General features: G+C 45.2%; 2 protein-coding genes and 1 long non-coding RNA gene across 6 annotated transcripts in view; 2 read left to right on the top strand and 1 right to left on the bottom strand.

Annotated features, from left to right (window-relative positions):
* SPMIP11 (sperm microtubule inner protein 11) lies at window positions 1-4089 on the top strand. Of its 2 annotated transcripts, none has more exons than XM_080995115.1 (4): window positions 1-302; window positions 1110-1247; window positions 2646-2790; window positions 3904-4089. In XM_080995115.1, the coding sequence occupies exons 1-4, from the start codon at window positions 218-220 to the stop codon at window positions 3950-3952; spliced, it is 417 nt and encodes a 138-aa protein (XP_080851241.1). In that variant the 5' UTR covers window positions 1-217; the 3' UTR covers window positions 3953-4089. The 2 variants fall into 2 exon arrangements, with proteins under 2 accessions (XP_080851241.1, XP_080851240.1); XM_080995114.1 differs by lacking the exon at window positions 1-302 and adding an exon at window positions 440-538.
* Window positions 4090-7571: 3482 nt separating this feature from the next.
* Window positions 7572-14993, bottom strand: part of ADCY6 (adenylate cyclase 6) — a 46927-nt gene continuing 39505 nt past the window's right edge. For all 3 annotated transcript variants that reach the window (XM_080994414.1, XM_080994415.1, XM_080994416.1), the window contains 3 exons: window positions 13818-14022; window positions 13551-13675; window positions 7572-10414 (listed from right to left, as the gene is read on the bottom strand). In XM_080994414.1, the coding sequence (XP_080850540.1) occupies window positions 10289-10414; window positions 13551-13675; window positions 13818-14022 (456 nt within the window). In that variant the 3' untranslated portion in view covers window positions 7572-10288. The remainder of the gene's footprint in view (window positions 10415-13550; window positions 13676-13817; window positions 14023-14993) is intronic.
* On the top strand, window positions 10421-12634 carry LOC308471282. The gene is made up of 2 exons (XR_013982875.1): window positions 10421-11883; window positions 11929-12634. It is a non-coding gene; the product is annotated as an uncharacterized lncRNA (long non-coding RNA).

The raw sequence follows: 14993 nt of genomic DNA, 5'->3' as shown, positions 1-14993 counted from the left end.
ACCTCCTCAAACCAAAGCTCAGTACATTTTTCTCAAGGTATCACAACTGCCCTTTCACACACTCAAGTTTTCATTGCTTAAGAAACTCCCAAGAGACAGGGCCGAGCTGCGCATCTCCATGGTAACATAGCAAACATGCTTTAGAAGGCTGAAGGCAGAAGGCTGCAGTTGGGAAGTTGTGGAGTCAGTTGAACCTACAGCAAATTAGGTGCAGGAAATGTCTTTCTTTGGATTAACTTTTATGGGATATCAAGACCCCTTTCGGGACAGAAAACTAGAATTACCAAAGTATGAGGTACCAGGTAAGGAAACTATCCAAGAACACTTCACTGAAAAACAAAGCTCTTCCTGGGATTCACCAGTGGTGATTGCTCTGTATGTGTACCTATGCACAAAAGTCTTAACTGTCGTTCCTTCATCTCAGAACCCTGGGAATGGCAGTGCTCTGAGGAAGGCTGTGGATCTTTAATGGAATTCCCACCACTGTCACTAAACTACTATTGCCAGGATTCTTGCAAGGAAACCATGATTGAAGATGGTAGAAAACTGATACAGAGCAGTTGCATAGATAAGCTCTTTGTGTGCTGTTCACACACATCACCCCTACTGTACAGGAGGTTCCTGGTTTTGTCTATTCAATCCCCTTCTGAAATTGAAGGGTTGATGGCCATCCCACAGTCTTTCAAAGGAGAGAATCATGCACTGGTCCACATCAGAGAGAATGGTTTAAGCCTTTCTCCCTCAGTGTGCTAGTTTTATGCCTAGAGATTGTTTGTATATTACTGAGATATTTTTCATCCATGCTGTCTTCCAGCTGCAATCTGAAGTGGTACATCTGGGATCTAGATTGGACTTAATTCCCTGGACACGAGGAAATTATCCTGTCTCCAACATGACCATTTTTGGCCCTAATTTCATTACTTCTTTACTTGACTGAGGCCCCATTTGCTCAACACATTTCAAGCAGCATCACACCTCTTTAAACAGTCATGGCTTCGCCCAAATAATTTTGGGAACTCTATTCCCCTAATCCTCTTGTTCCATTTGCTTTCCATCTTGCTATATTGCAGAATTGCATTAGTTTTCTTTCTTCTTCTGTCCATCTTCAGTGGGAACACCAACCCCTAAACTGGAACTTTTCTACCCAAAGCTGCCACCCATAGGACCTAGTGGATATGATGGCACAGTACACAGGGGAAGCTGCAGGAAGTATCGAGAGGCTATCAAAAAGATGAAGCTCAAAAAATGTAGGTAAATAATTATCAGAGGCAGGGTTTAAATGGTAGTTTCAGCAAAAGCACAAGGAGCCTTTAGGATTCTGTAGAGGGACATCCATACTCATGAGTCAGAGCACTGGGACCAGGACTAGGAGCAATGACCTCTGGGTTGGCAGGAGCTGTGTGTGTGTGTGTGTGTGTGTGTGTGTGCGCGTGCGCGTGCGTGCATGCAAATCTAAGAGAGTTCTGGAGGCAGGTTTGGAGGAAGGAGGAGGATTGAAGGCCCCTTGGTTCTTTGAAGAGGATGTCCTTGCAGGATTTCCTGTACATATCTGGTTGGCCAGTCTGAGAACAGGATGCTGGACTAGCTGGTCCTTTGGCCTGATCCAGCAGAGCTCTGTTTATTCCTACGATGTTGGGCTCCAGGCAGGTGCGCCACCTCCATACTCACTGCACCAGCATGACAGCTGGCCCTTCCAGACAGCAGGGAAAGACAAGGAGGAAACCTTTGGCCATGTAAAAAGGAAGTTTGTTGTCACTAATTTTTAGTGAACATGCAAACCAAGTTGCAATACTGTGTATACAACCAGGTGGAAATGTGATGTTCAAGAGTGCTCCCGAGGAAGAACAGTAATTTGAAATGTGTTGGGTTTAATAATCAAAAGCAATTTTTCTTGTGTACCTGGGGTTTTGATCTCTTTCTCTGATTTCTTTCCTCCTCCTCCTCCTCCTCCTAGACAGCAGGCTAGTACCTCTAGGCAACTGATAATGAGGAACCAGTCACCTCCCACTGCCTCCTAAAAGGCTCACAACATCTTGGGAAGCCACTTGTCTCCTAAGTGCCTGTGTCAGCTGTCATTGGAGCTTGGCTTTCCAGCTTCTCTTGCCTGCTTCTTTGTGAGCACATTTTGTGCTGACCTAGTGATGGGGAAGCTGTGGCCCTCCAGATGTTATTGGACTTTTAACTCCAATCATTCCTAGCCAGCAAGACCAATAGTCGAGGATGTAATTCAAAGTCCAACAACATCTAGACCTGCAGTGCTGAAACCAGGGCACCAATCAGGTTCAGGAGCATTAAGGACACAGTAGTTATTGGTTCTCTGTGGAAGGGGAGGAAAAGACAAGGAGGAAATATGATAATTCTAGAAGGGAAGGGGCCATAGGTCAAAAATGGCAGATCCCATCTTTGTTTAGGGCTGGTGCATGACCGTTGAGCTTCTGAACTCATTATGTACAGCGGTAATTTAAACCCACAGATTATTAGCTATCTTCTCAAGCCTCCATTGTTGCTCAAGCTCCTGCTCAAGTCAGTGGATTTTTTGCAAGTGTTGATGACCAGCCCAAAGCCAAGATCCTTCTCTCCCACACCTCCAGACAGCTTTTGATTTCTCCTATCTAACAGCCCAAGCTCTCTGTCTCTTTTTCTAGACCCAAATGAAGAGTACAGGGAACCAATGACCTGCGGGCAAGAGATTGGCTGGTGGCTGCCTAAGAATCGGTCAGTCAAGCCAGAAGATGCCATCCCTTGGATAAGGGTGCAAAGGCATCCCCAGCTACGGAGCTCTATGACCAAGTGAGCATACGATGGGAAGCAGGGAATCAGCCCAACCACCACTTCACCCAGCCAGGGATGGAGGATCTAACTCTCATCTTTTAATTGTTGTGTGTACAGCAGACATCATGGCCAAATCCACCCCATACAAATTACATTTTATCACATAGCTTCACCCAAAGAATCCACAGAACTATAATTATCAGCACCTTAACAAACTACAGTTCCCAGGGTTCTTTGGAGAAAGATGTACTTTAAATGCATGGTCTGGATGTGCACCGAGGGGGTTGCATGATTCCTGCCACCTTCCAAAAGCAGCCGCCCAACATCTCCTTTTACTCACAAAAGACAATTCCATTGCAGTTGGGAATTTTCCCAGCACCATTTCATTGACTGCTGCTTGTGGAGGGCTTGTGTGTGTGTTTGGGGGTGGGGTGTAATTCTGAATGCCATGACACAACAGCTTGCACCTCCTCCCATTACGTTTCATTGGGCAGATGTAGAGAGGAGATTCTGGGTGGCTGCTTTAACTGGATCCAAGCACCCTTTGTATTGTCTAAGAGATCCATGCTCTTGCTTGCCTGGAGGGCAGATAGAGGAATGGCTGCGGGTGTGTGGAAACCTTTGATCTGGAATATAGGCTACTGTACAAAGGTTAAGAGTCATCTGTGTTGCTGTGCCAGCTTTGCCTCTTACCCACTCATTTGGCCCACTGCCCCCCCATAAGGCAATGTGGCCCTTGGCTGGAAAAAGGTCCCCCACCCCTGTGCCAAGATGCGCTTCTCAAACACTGAACCTTTCTCCCCAAGGAACTGCTGTTTGCTCCCCACAGAGCTAGTTTCCAGTACCCTTAACAAAATACAGTTCCTAGGATTCCTCTGTGTGTGCTTTGAAGACCTTCCTCTTTCAACAAGCCTTTTAAAGTTGAGGTCTTTCCCTGTCTGCACCTATTTCAAAATGGCTTTAAAGATGTTTGTTTTTATAGCTTTGTCAATTGTTTGCCACCCTGGGCTCCTTTGGGAGGAATGGTAGGGATATAAATTTAACAATAGATAAATAAGGTCCTGGCAGCTGAAACAGTACCCCACGAGACAATGGAACAGCAATGAAATTTGTTTTCTTTGTTTATTGTAGATTTGTTGACAGCATGATAGCAAGCGACCGCCTCTTCAGCATGTTTTGAGAACCATTTGGAACCATAATAGGAACCCGAGGCGCATGGCAGCACCACTGTGTCAGTGAGAGCTCATTGGCAATAACCAGCTCCCATGTTTTAAACCTAGCGCATTTGTTCTACAAATAAATAGGAAATCAGTACAATCATCTGTGTTTGGGGGTTTTTTTGCCCACAAAAGAAGGGGGAAAGAAAGTGGGTGGATATAAACTACAAGTGAGAAGCCTGTGGCTTCTAAGTGTTGTTGGGACGCCAAATCCCATCAACCCAGCTAACACGTTCAATGGTCAAGGATGATGTGAGTTGCGGTCCAGAACATCTGGGGAGTCCACAGCTGGTGAAGGCTGGTCTATGGCCGTTTATCTTGTACTATATCTATGCACTCCCTGCTTCTTCTTTTAAGAATTAGTACAAGAATGAGGATTGTTCCTGACATTTCAATATCAAAGCTCGCTGTGATTTAAGTAGATGCTGGCAAATGTGTTATGAGCATGTGTTATGTCTACATTTGACCAATACATGTTTCATCCAGGGACAAATGGATGACATATGCTATACAGGCATGGGCAAACTCAGCCCTCCAGATGTTTTGGGACTGCAACTCCCACCACCCCTAGCTAACAGGACCAGTGATCAGGGATGATGGGAATTGTAGTCCCAGAACATCTGGAGGGCTGAGTTTCCCATGCCTGATGTTCTAAAGCAGAATAAAATGTTTATGGGCAGCATTATTGAACTTCAAAATAGATTATCTCCACCCCATTTCCCCACATGCGGACCCCTTGCATTTTCCATTACAATAACGTTGACCTGTCACTGTAGCAGTGGGAGGAAGATCAATGCTAGAAGGACCCAAATTGATAAAGGCAGGGCCTGCAGGCAGACTAGTGCTGCGCTCTTACCCCCCCCCCCGCCCCCCTGTATTTCTTAAACCACCACCTTAACAGAGAAATGGAACAACTCTGTTTTTTGTAAATTCCCTGCTTCCCAATCCACTTCCCTCTAGGAAACTTAAAAGCAGGCTTTACAGATGCCTGCACACAACCACCAAACCAACCTACCCTTCTGTGCTCTAGCAAGGGACTAAGGTGATGAGGCGGCTTTCAGGTTTTACTATTGTTTGACTAGCTTAGCATAGACAAAGTCAGAGGAGAACAGTCAAGGAGACACTAGAGACATACTTTCCTTTGATGGGGGTCTAGTTTGCCGCTGTAAGAACAGGACACTTTTCTAGATGAGCCACTGGCGAGATCCAACAGGCTTTCCTTACAGGTTTCTGCTTTGTGCAATGAGTTTAAATGTATGACCTATTGAGCTTAAGGAAAGTTACTGTCACTTAACTATATATAGAATTGCAGTCAGGTGGTATGAATGCAGGCCATCTTACTACAGCCTAGCCAAAGTTCCAGCATGCAAACCCTTTGCAGTACTGCTTTGCAGTACCAGTGGGTCACAGCCTGATCCAAAGTGGGTCACAACAGGAGCACTACCTTCATGCAATTATATGGTAAAATTTAAGAAATGGGTTCCCAAATGCATGTTTGGGTTAAGCATGAGACTCTCCATCTCAGGGTCATGGGTTCGAGCCCCACTTTGGGCAGAAAGATTCCTGCATTGCAGAGGGTTGGGCTAGATGACCCTTGTGGTCCCTTCAAACTCTCAAATTCTATGGCTCTAAATGTGGTTACTGGGACTAAAAAGGCTGACAATCCCTGTTCTACACCACCCTGTGGCAGCTCACCTTTCTGAATGGTTAGATGATCCCAATACCTTGGTCATTATCCTATATACTGTTGGCAGTGATGTGCGTAAAATATGTGCGTATGTAACGTGATTCTGAATTCTCCTCGACAGTGGTTGTAATGATGTGGTCCTATATGTCAAAATTACCATTACACTTAGGTTCTAGATTCAGGTAGGTAGCAGTGTTGGTCTGACGCAACCGTATTTTTATATATACCGTATTTTTCGCTCTATAGGATGCACTTTTCCCCCTCCAAAATAAAGGGGAAATCTGTGTGCGTCCTATGGGGCGAATACCGGCTTTCGCTGAAGCTTGGAGAGCGAGAGGGGTCAGTGCGTGTCAGGGAAGAGTTAGAAGTTTCCAGTTTATCAGAGGGAGAAAGCATTCCCCAAGGGGGGAAGGAGAGCAGTGAATCTAATAGAAGGGAGCAAGAGGAACAACAGGGAGGGACCGGCTGTTCACAGGAAAGGCAAGGGTTCAGTTCTAGCTCAGATTCGGAGGAGGGGAGATATAGGCCAGCTCTAGCCAGGAGGTTAGAAAAAAGAGCGGGAAAACGAAGGGAAAGGCGCCTTCGCCATTTTGAGGGTGGCTGGTCACGGAGAAGCAGAGCTCAGAAGGCATCTGAAATAAGTGACTCTGAGGAATAATAGTTAAGAACTGTTTATAAGATTATTTTGTTAATACACAATAAAAAGTTATAAAAGAACAAGAAGCGTTTGTGCGGTGATCTGAAGAGGACAACGACCAGTCCTGACAGTGCGCACCGACCCCTCTCGCTCTCCAGGCTTCAGGAAGCTATCAGCAAGCCTGGGGAGCCCGCGGGAGTTCCCGCGGGGCTCCCCACGCTGCGGATAGCAGCCTGCCGCCCGGCGCGCAAGATGCCCTGAAGCAGAGCGCCCCGGGCAGACATCAGCCAGCCCCACAAGCTCGGGGGACAGCGGGGAGGCGCAGCGCCGCCATCCCACTGTTCCCCGACCTGGTTTTGGGGGGGAAATAAAGGGGGGGAAATTCCTTTATTTCCCCCCCCAAAAATTAGGTGCGTCCTATGGGACGGAGCGTCCTATGGGACGAAAAATATGGTGTGTGTGTGTGTGTGTATGTATATATATATATATATATATATATATATAATTTTGTTCTTGGTATAAGCTTTCATGCGCATGCACGCTTCTTCAGATACCTGAAGAAGTGCGCATGCACACGAAAGCTTATACCAAGAACATTACACTTAGGGTTCTTCACAGTGACAGTTGTTCTTTAATGCCTGAAATAATGTAAGGAGATTTAATCAGGGATGTACAAGCTTTAGTATATTAATGATAAACCCTGCAAAATACCAATGCATAGGCATGCAAGCGTACACAAATTGCTTGGGCTGCAATGATTACAGTCAAATTGACTTAACAAATGTCTTTAGCCTGAATCAATCAGGTGCTGATATCTATCTATATCAGATTTAAAAATTCAAGAACTGTTGTTCACAGGTACTGTCTTGAGAGGTGTATCATCTAAAAATTAGTGAGGTGTTTTCTTCAAAAGCTTTTTTATTCATACACAGATGGCATGCAGATTTAAATCAATTAAAAACCCATGTGATTCAATTGTACAATAGTGAAATCTCATGCAAGTGTGCTCAGTGGTCAAGTCCCACTGGGTTCAATGGGGCTTACACCCAGGTAATTGTGTTGAGGATTGTAGAATAGAATTTCCTAACTGTTTGATAGCTCTAACATTCACAGTTCTCACAAGTTTCCATCTCCCTATATTCCATGTATTTGTGCACTGAGCAACTGGGGGTGGGAGGAAGTTGCCCAGGGAAGAAGAGAGGTAGGTATATTCAAGTTTATGGCACTGGGAAGGGAGAAGAGAAAGAAGGAAACAATGTAATAGAAAGTGATCTTTAATATATAATTTATATATACACACACAAAAAGAAAAAAGTACCAAATAAGTGCCATATTGCCCACTCTGCTCATACACCTCGCCCAAGGAACACAACTGAGCCATTTTCGCAGTAGCCCTAGAGGGAGTGGGGAGATCTGGGTTAGTTTTGTCTTTTTTTAAAGCTCACTCTCTCCTCCTACATGGTCTTCCCCATGGTAAGCATAAATAACTCATAGGCTATGCACAATGACAGTTGTCCATTAAAAATAATCTTTTCTTTTAAAAATTTTTTAAGGAATATTAGAGCTTTTTAAACCATAAAGTAAACTAAAAAAGAATAATCTTCAACTTCTTTCCCTTCTTCTTTAAAAGACTCATTTTTTCAATTAAAAATAGTTGTTTTCCGCTTTATCCATCCTCTTCAATGGAATAGAGATTTCACAAAGCTACCTTGCTTCCCCATGGCTTAGATGTTCCCCAATTTAGGTGTCACTTGTGACAAAGAGTTGAGCAAAATACACCTTGTTTCCAAGGAATCTGGTTCAGTACTGGAATCCTATGTAACAAAAGGTGGAAAGGGGGGCTGTAACTTGCCAACATCAGATATGAGAGGGACAAGACCTCTCATATCTAGTGGGTGGGACATACCCATACACATGCTTGCAACCAATTCAGTCCACAGCTGCAGATAAAAGACACCTTGGAACAGGGTCAAGTGAAAATAGGCCAAAGGTGGTTCCTCCAAAGGGGGAATTGCACCCGCTGCATAAAATGGGAAAATTATAGAGGAAACAGGCAGAATGTAAGCAGGCACTATCCAAGGTGCCCCTACAGGGGCTAGAGAAGTAGATGGAGCATTTCAAAATGGCAGCCACAACCCCATCGATCTGGGAAATAGCAAGTGCTCAATAACTGTGCCATTGGCCAGCCGTGCCAGCTACTGACCACATGGACGTGCCCTTCTACACCAAACAGTCACACACTTCTTTTCAGCACACTTTCACCACTCAGCAGTGAGCTCTCTTTCAAATCTTTTTTACACATGGTTTCTGAAGTTCCTATGACCAGTTCGTACTTTGGTGCAAATAGATCCCCCTTCCCACCCACCTAGGCTAATAAAAATAAAAGGAGTCCAGGATCTTCTCCTCTTCCACCTCAGTGCCATGTTCTCACCAACTTAAATCTGGCAATTAACACAGAGCTCTCACTTTGCTGATTTTGTCATCTACTGCGTTTCCTGCCAATCAGGAGGGCCAGAGCAAACATTCACTAGGGCAGCCAGACCCCAAATTTGTGGAAGTCCACTTTGCTTAGGATAAGCACACCCACCTACCCTCAAGCCTTCCAACATCTGGGATAAAGAGCAGAAGGGGGGCGGGTACATTATTATTTTTGTGGAGCTACATATATCATATGTATGAGAAAGACGGGAAAATACCCTCACACCCCCCAGAATCAAGGTCAGTAGAACCAACTTGACCAAACCTAAAAGATGGATAAAACAGGGGGCGGGGTGAGTGGAGAAGAGACATGGCACTTAATAGCAAAAGATCCATGAGAGTGGGCTAGAAGGAAGGAGCTTGCTCTGTCTGCCAATTCCAGCTCCTGTTAAATAATTTCTACTTTGGGGTCCCAAGTGAGTAGGGAAGAAGCTCCCATCTGCAGAAAGGTGGAAGGGGAGGGCTGCAGACAAAACAATCCGTCCCCTTTACTTCAGGCACCTAAGGCAGGTTTGCATCTCCACAGGGCAGCAAAACCTCTTTCCCTGGCTATTACAGGAGATGGAGTGGCGGGGGAGGCAGGGGGAAAGAAGGCCTGTTTCCTTCCCGTCTCTTTGGCATCAAAACCACAACCCCCAGCCACCGTCCCATTTCCCCCCTCTCAAAGCACCCCAAGTGCTTGTCATCACTCCCCTTCATTCCAACCAGACATAGCAATTTGGCAAATAAGAACTGTACCCCAAATGACAATCCCTCAGAGAGAGAGAGAGAGAGTGAGAGAGAGAGATTCCCAAACATCACAGTGAGTTTGTGAGAGCGTGTTATGTGTGTGAGAGAAAGACACACACACACACAGGAACAGAAAGACAGAGTGGGTGTTTGCTGAGAGATGTGACCAACAAAACGCACTGGGGGAAAGTCACCTCCCCCATGAGAAAAGTGCCGTCGCTGCGCTTCTGGAAAGTCTCAGCAAAATGGCGCCATGAGAAAAATGGAGCCCCGCTCAAAAAACATCTGAGCAATGCTTCAGGGTGGAGGCGGGGCAGAAAGAAAAGGGTATAGCCTCCCTTCAACAATAAAATCAAAATGTCAGCTTTCTGGATCCACAGATAGACAAGGGTGGGGTCTTCTAACCCCTACTGCAACCTCCCTTCACCAGGTCCTTTGGTCGATCCCAAGAGCGGCAGAAGGTTCACAACAAACTTTACCCCAAAATAGCACCCACACGGGCCCAAAAGGAGGCACTCCAAGTTAGGCTTTGCTCCAAATAAATAAAAAATAAGTCTTGTATGGGGTAAAGCGACCCCCCTGACATCTCTTCTGTTTCCAAGACTATCAAGGATCCCATTTCAGAAGCTGTAGGGGTTTTTCCCTTTTTAGGAGGGTGTGTTCCAAAATCCAGAGCAAAGAGAGAAAGACAGAGAACCAATCAACCCCATGGTGCCTGACTGAGCCCAGCTTAATAGGTCCCTTTGTTAAGCAAAGGCTCTTTTCTTGCTAACTGGTCGGGCCTCCATTCAGGAAATAGGTGGTCATCTCGCCTTTGCCCTTGACCTTGATGACCCCGCGACACTCCAGCTGATAACCTTTGGCTGCCAATACCTGATATAGGTCAGTTGTCACCTAGAGAAGGGGAACAACAAGTGTTAGGAGGAAAGGGAACACGCAGTTCTGGGCAGGTGGAATTATGAGTTTCCAATTTTGTCCCTCTGCTCACAGAAAGCCTGTTGCTCTAGAAGAGGATTCTGTACATGGGAGTGGGAGGCACTTTCCACAAATTCTCCCCTTTATCCTGCAGTCATATCTCCCCGTCCCCCAGCACTGTTCCAAAGGGTCCCCAAATCCTCTGGAGCAAAATTTGGATGGTAAAAGGAGGCTGCAGAGGGAAGTTGCGATCAGCAAAAATTGCCTTCTTGCCCTGCTTTGGTGAGAGGGGGAAAGCCAGACTGCTGAATAAAGCCACACAGGTGATGTGAATCCTGCTGTTTTTGACAGCAAGCAGTTTGTGACTGAGGACAGCATGGAAGCCAATGCAGCCCCCACCCTGCCCAAGCCTGGCATAATTAGTGCACATTTAAGCAATGCAATGATCCAGCAAATACACTGGAACTGACATAGAGATACTATAGAAACAAATCTTTTGCCACATCATCCAGCGTTTAAATCACCCAGAAAAACCATAGCAGCCCCTCTGAAATACCTGTCATGGAATATCTCAGTTTGGGCTAATAAGTCATGTAGGGTTGCCATACATCAAGAATTCCCTGGACATTGCTGGGATTTGGCCATCGAAAAATGGCCTGAAAAGCTTAACAACTTTGCCAGGAAAAGCTCAACAACTTTTGTGTCCGGATGTTCACTTTTTGAAATATGGAAACCCTAAGTCATGGGATTTGGGGTTTTTTTTGAGCATTTGTCTCCATTTCAGTTATTTGGCTTACAAGAGACCTAGCCCCAAAGTATTGAGGTTCAGGGCTTTAGTAGGCTTTCTGTGTCCCCGGGGAAGGACCATTTCTGAGAATCCTCTGGAAAAACAATCTCTCAAAGGACCTGTTGATGGCATTCTACCATTGCACTGTGGAGAGCGTACTAACTTATGGTCTGTGAATGTGGTTTGGGAGCTGCACGGTCAGGGAAAAAACAATGCTATCCAGGGTTGTAAAGACTGCAGAGAGAATTATTGGGTGCACTCTTCCCACCTTAGATCAAATCTATGCTGCCAGGTGCCATAAGAAGGCAGCAGAGATAGCACATGATAGTACGCACCCCGGAAATGATCTCTTCTGCCTTCTGGAAGAAGGTATAGGGTTATAAAGGCCAGGACTAGCCGCCTGAAAAACAGCTAATGCAATTCTGGTTCTAAACGCAGCATAAGGGGTCTCTGTAGTATAGTGTATTTTAAAATGGGGTTTTAGAGTTTTTAGGGGTTTTGAATGTTTTATGTAGTTTTGTAGTAGTTTTATGTAGTTTTTATGTAGTTTTATTGTAGTTTTATGTAGTTTTTATGTAGTTTTATGTAGTTTTCCAATTTCATTGTTCCACAAGGGACAATGACAATAAAGATATCGTATCGTATCGTATCGTATCGTATCGTATCGTATCGTATCGTATCGTATCGTATCGTATCAGAAAGGAAGGTGGCCTTGCTTTTGGTATAGCCACTAGGTCTACAAGCAAGGGCTCCGCCAATTGATACTAACTCATCCTGTCTTCAGACTATTTCCCTTGGTGAATACAACCCCATGAATCCATTATCTCAAGATTCTGTGATGGCCACTCACTTGGATGGCTGTAAAAATAGATTAGGTAGCTTCATGGAGGATGGATCTACCCGTGACTATTAGTGGCAACAAGTGGAACATCCTGAGGCAATATACACACAGAGGCCACAAGGGGGTGCTGCTGCTTTTAGGTGCTCCACATGGAATCTCTGAAAGTGTCTCGTAGACCATGCTGCAAACGGGATGCTGGCCTAGGTGGGACTTTTGGCTTGGTCTGGAAAATGAGTTCTTACTCTCATATAGTAACCAGAACTATTCAGAAGTGGTCAGCAGAGGGAGCCTTACTGACACAATGCTCCCGTAATATTATTTAATAGAAATGTGGATATCCCGCCCCTCCCACTCCCATGGTCTCTGAGGCAGCTCACTACAAAGCCTGAATTGCTGCTCTTCTCACTGAAGTCTCCTCTGGACAGAATATCCAGCTTTTCCCACCAGCCCCAATAGTGCCTCCCCCCCCCCAAAAAAACATTTGCCAGGAAAAACTGGCAGCAAGTAACAATTTCAAAGCGGTGGGTGGAAAGCTTTTCCTCCACCAGAAATGACTCCCAACAATTGGCAATCAATCAATCAATCAATCAATCAATCAATAAATGGTGATGGTGGCACAGGAATGAGTCAGCAACAATCCTCACTCCAATCCAGGTGTTCCAGTTGCTGGGTCTTAAAAATATCCCACCATCTCTTTGTGGGCTGTCACAGCTGCCCCCACCTTGAGAAAATGCTAGCTATCAACAGCAGGGCTGCCATCCTTGACGGAAAAGAAATCGTTTTTATTCTTAAATTGCTACCCAGAAATTCAGCAGCTGTTCAAAGTGCTGGCACCGTGTTCTTAAGGTTCAAATGACCCCAGGAGCAGGATAGATGGGTTTGCCTCCTTCTAAACATTTGTCCTTTATCCTTAAGGAGAATCTTCAAGATGGTCCTAGTTAGGGTGTCCTTACATTTGAAGCTCACCAGGAGGCTATCAGATCAGGTGGGAACTCTTTCTTAAGGAAGGCTTGTTTGGACACTACTCCCTTCCAACTTTTAACAAACCAACCCCAAAACATCATCTCTTTTTAGTAGGGCTTTTAGATGCAGAAACGATGGGTGCTAGTGTGGAGTGAATCTTGCTGTTCAATGTTGCTGCTTGTTTTGTAAGGTTTGCTGTTTTGTTGATTTTTAACTGTTTTAACTTTGCATGGGCTATATACTTTTTTTGTTAGAACTCCTGTGACTAAGCCGCTCAGAATAGATTATATTATTACAGACCTATTGAACCTCTCCTAAGGAAGTAGACTTCCAAGGTTAAATCCTGGCAACCATGAGGCCTGCGATGGGGGTCTTGTTCTTCGCATGACAGTGTAAGTCAGGCAGGCCCCCTGGCGGGGTCCCTGGCTGGAGGCAAGCGTACCAGGTTGCACCCTCGACCTCTGCATGGGCCTGCCAGCAACCTTAACCATAGTCAAAACAGGTCATGCCATTGCCGCTCTCACCTGAATACGGTCAGGGACACCAGTGCTGTCCATACGGCTAGAGACATTCACCGTGTTGCCCCAAATGTCATACTGTGGCTTTCGGGCGCCAATCACCCCAGCCACTACTGGCCCAATATTTAGCCCTGTGGAAGAAATGGGAAGGGAAGAAGGGATGCAAAAAAGGAAAATCAGTCAAAATTGAGCAGCCAAGCCACTTGCCTTAAGGACACCCAATCTCTCCCCCCAATGTGGAACACCCGCCCACCCTTCCCAGGCTCCACTGACCAATTTTCATTTGGAAGTTATTGAATGAGTGTTCGTTGATATATTTCATCTGCTCCATGAGCCGCATCGCATAGTCTGCCAGCGCTGTAATATGGGAGCGCCCCTCGCGGTCATACGTGCTGTCATTCAGCCCTGAAGCCGCCATGTAGGTACTGCCAATCGTCTTTATCTTCTCCAGCTGCCTGAATGGCTCATCACTGATAATCTACAGAAAGAAGCAATGGAAGGTAATTTCTACGAATGCTGAGAGAGTCTCCTTTCATCAAAATTGCACATCTGTTTTAAAACACATACAGCTCCCAAGTTAAAACAGTTCAACGCATCATCAGAGAGTTACAACCTCTCCTAGACAACGACAGTTCTCTTTCCCAAGCTCTGGGAGGAAGACTTTTCTTTGCCTACAGACAGCCACCCAATCTTAAACAACTCCTCACCCACAATAATACAGCAAGCAGACTTAACATGGACACTGGTACCAGAGCCTGCAATAAACCCAGATGCCAACTTTGCTGCCACATACACCCGGACAACACCATCACTGGACCCAACAACATCAAACATACCATCTCAGGACTATTTAATTGCTCATCTTCTAACATTGTGTATGCTATCAAATGCCAACAGTGCCCTTCAGCTCTCTATATTGGACAAACAGGCCAAACCCTACACCAAAGGATAAATGGACATAAATCTGACATCAGGAATCACAAGACAGAGAAACCAGTAGAACACTTCAATCTCCCAGGACATTCTATACAAGATCTCAAAGTAGCTGTCATATTACAAAAGAATTTAAGAAATAGACTGGAAAGAGAAGTTGCTGAATTACAACTTACTACCAAACTTAAAACCATGGAGAGACCTGGTCTGAATAGAGACATTGGATTCTTATCTCATTATACATGATAAAGCTATTTTTGGCCATCTCATCCCTTGCTTTTTCCTGTAAGACCAATTGCAGTCGTTAGCAGTTTACCACACCTATCAGCCAATCACCCATTCCCATCACCCTTCTGAGTAATACCCCTCCCCACCCTCTCACTGTATATAAAGGTCTGGTGACTTCTCTTTCAGTGTCACAGCTGTCAACGTTTCCCTTTTTTTAAGGGAAATTCCCTTATTCCGAATAGGATTCCTCGCAAGAAAAGGGAAAAGTTGACAGCTATGTTCAGTATA

The sequence above is a fragment of the Podarcis pityusensis genome, assembly GCF_964106645.2.
Source record: "Podarcis pityusensis genome assembly, chromosome: 2".
Taxonomy (NCBI): domain Eukaryota; kingdom Metazoa; phylum Chordata; class Lepidosauria; order Squamata; family Lacertidae; genus Podarcis; species Podarcis pityusensis.
This window is presented reverse-complemented; position numbering and strand designations above follow the sequence as displayed.

Bases quoted from the DNA above. Each gene is read 5' to 3' on its own strand.
- SPMIP11 (XM_080995115.1), top strand. From the start codon at position 218: ATGTCTTTCTTTGGATTAACTTTTATGGGATATCAAGACCCCTTTCGG. The intron at 303-1,109 runs GTAAGGAAACTA...GTCCATCTTCAG, and splicing joins ACCAAAGTATGAGGTACCAG to TGGGAACACCAACCCCTAAA. The intron at 2,791-3,903 runs GTGAGCATACGA...TGTTTATTGTAG, and splicing joins CTACGGAGCTCTATGACCAA to ATTTGTTGACAGCATGATAG.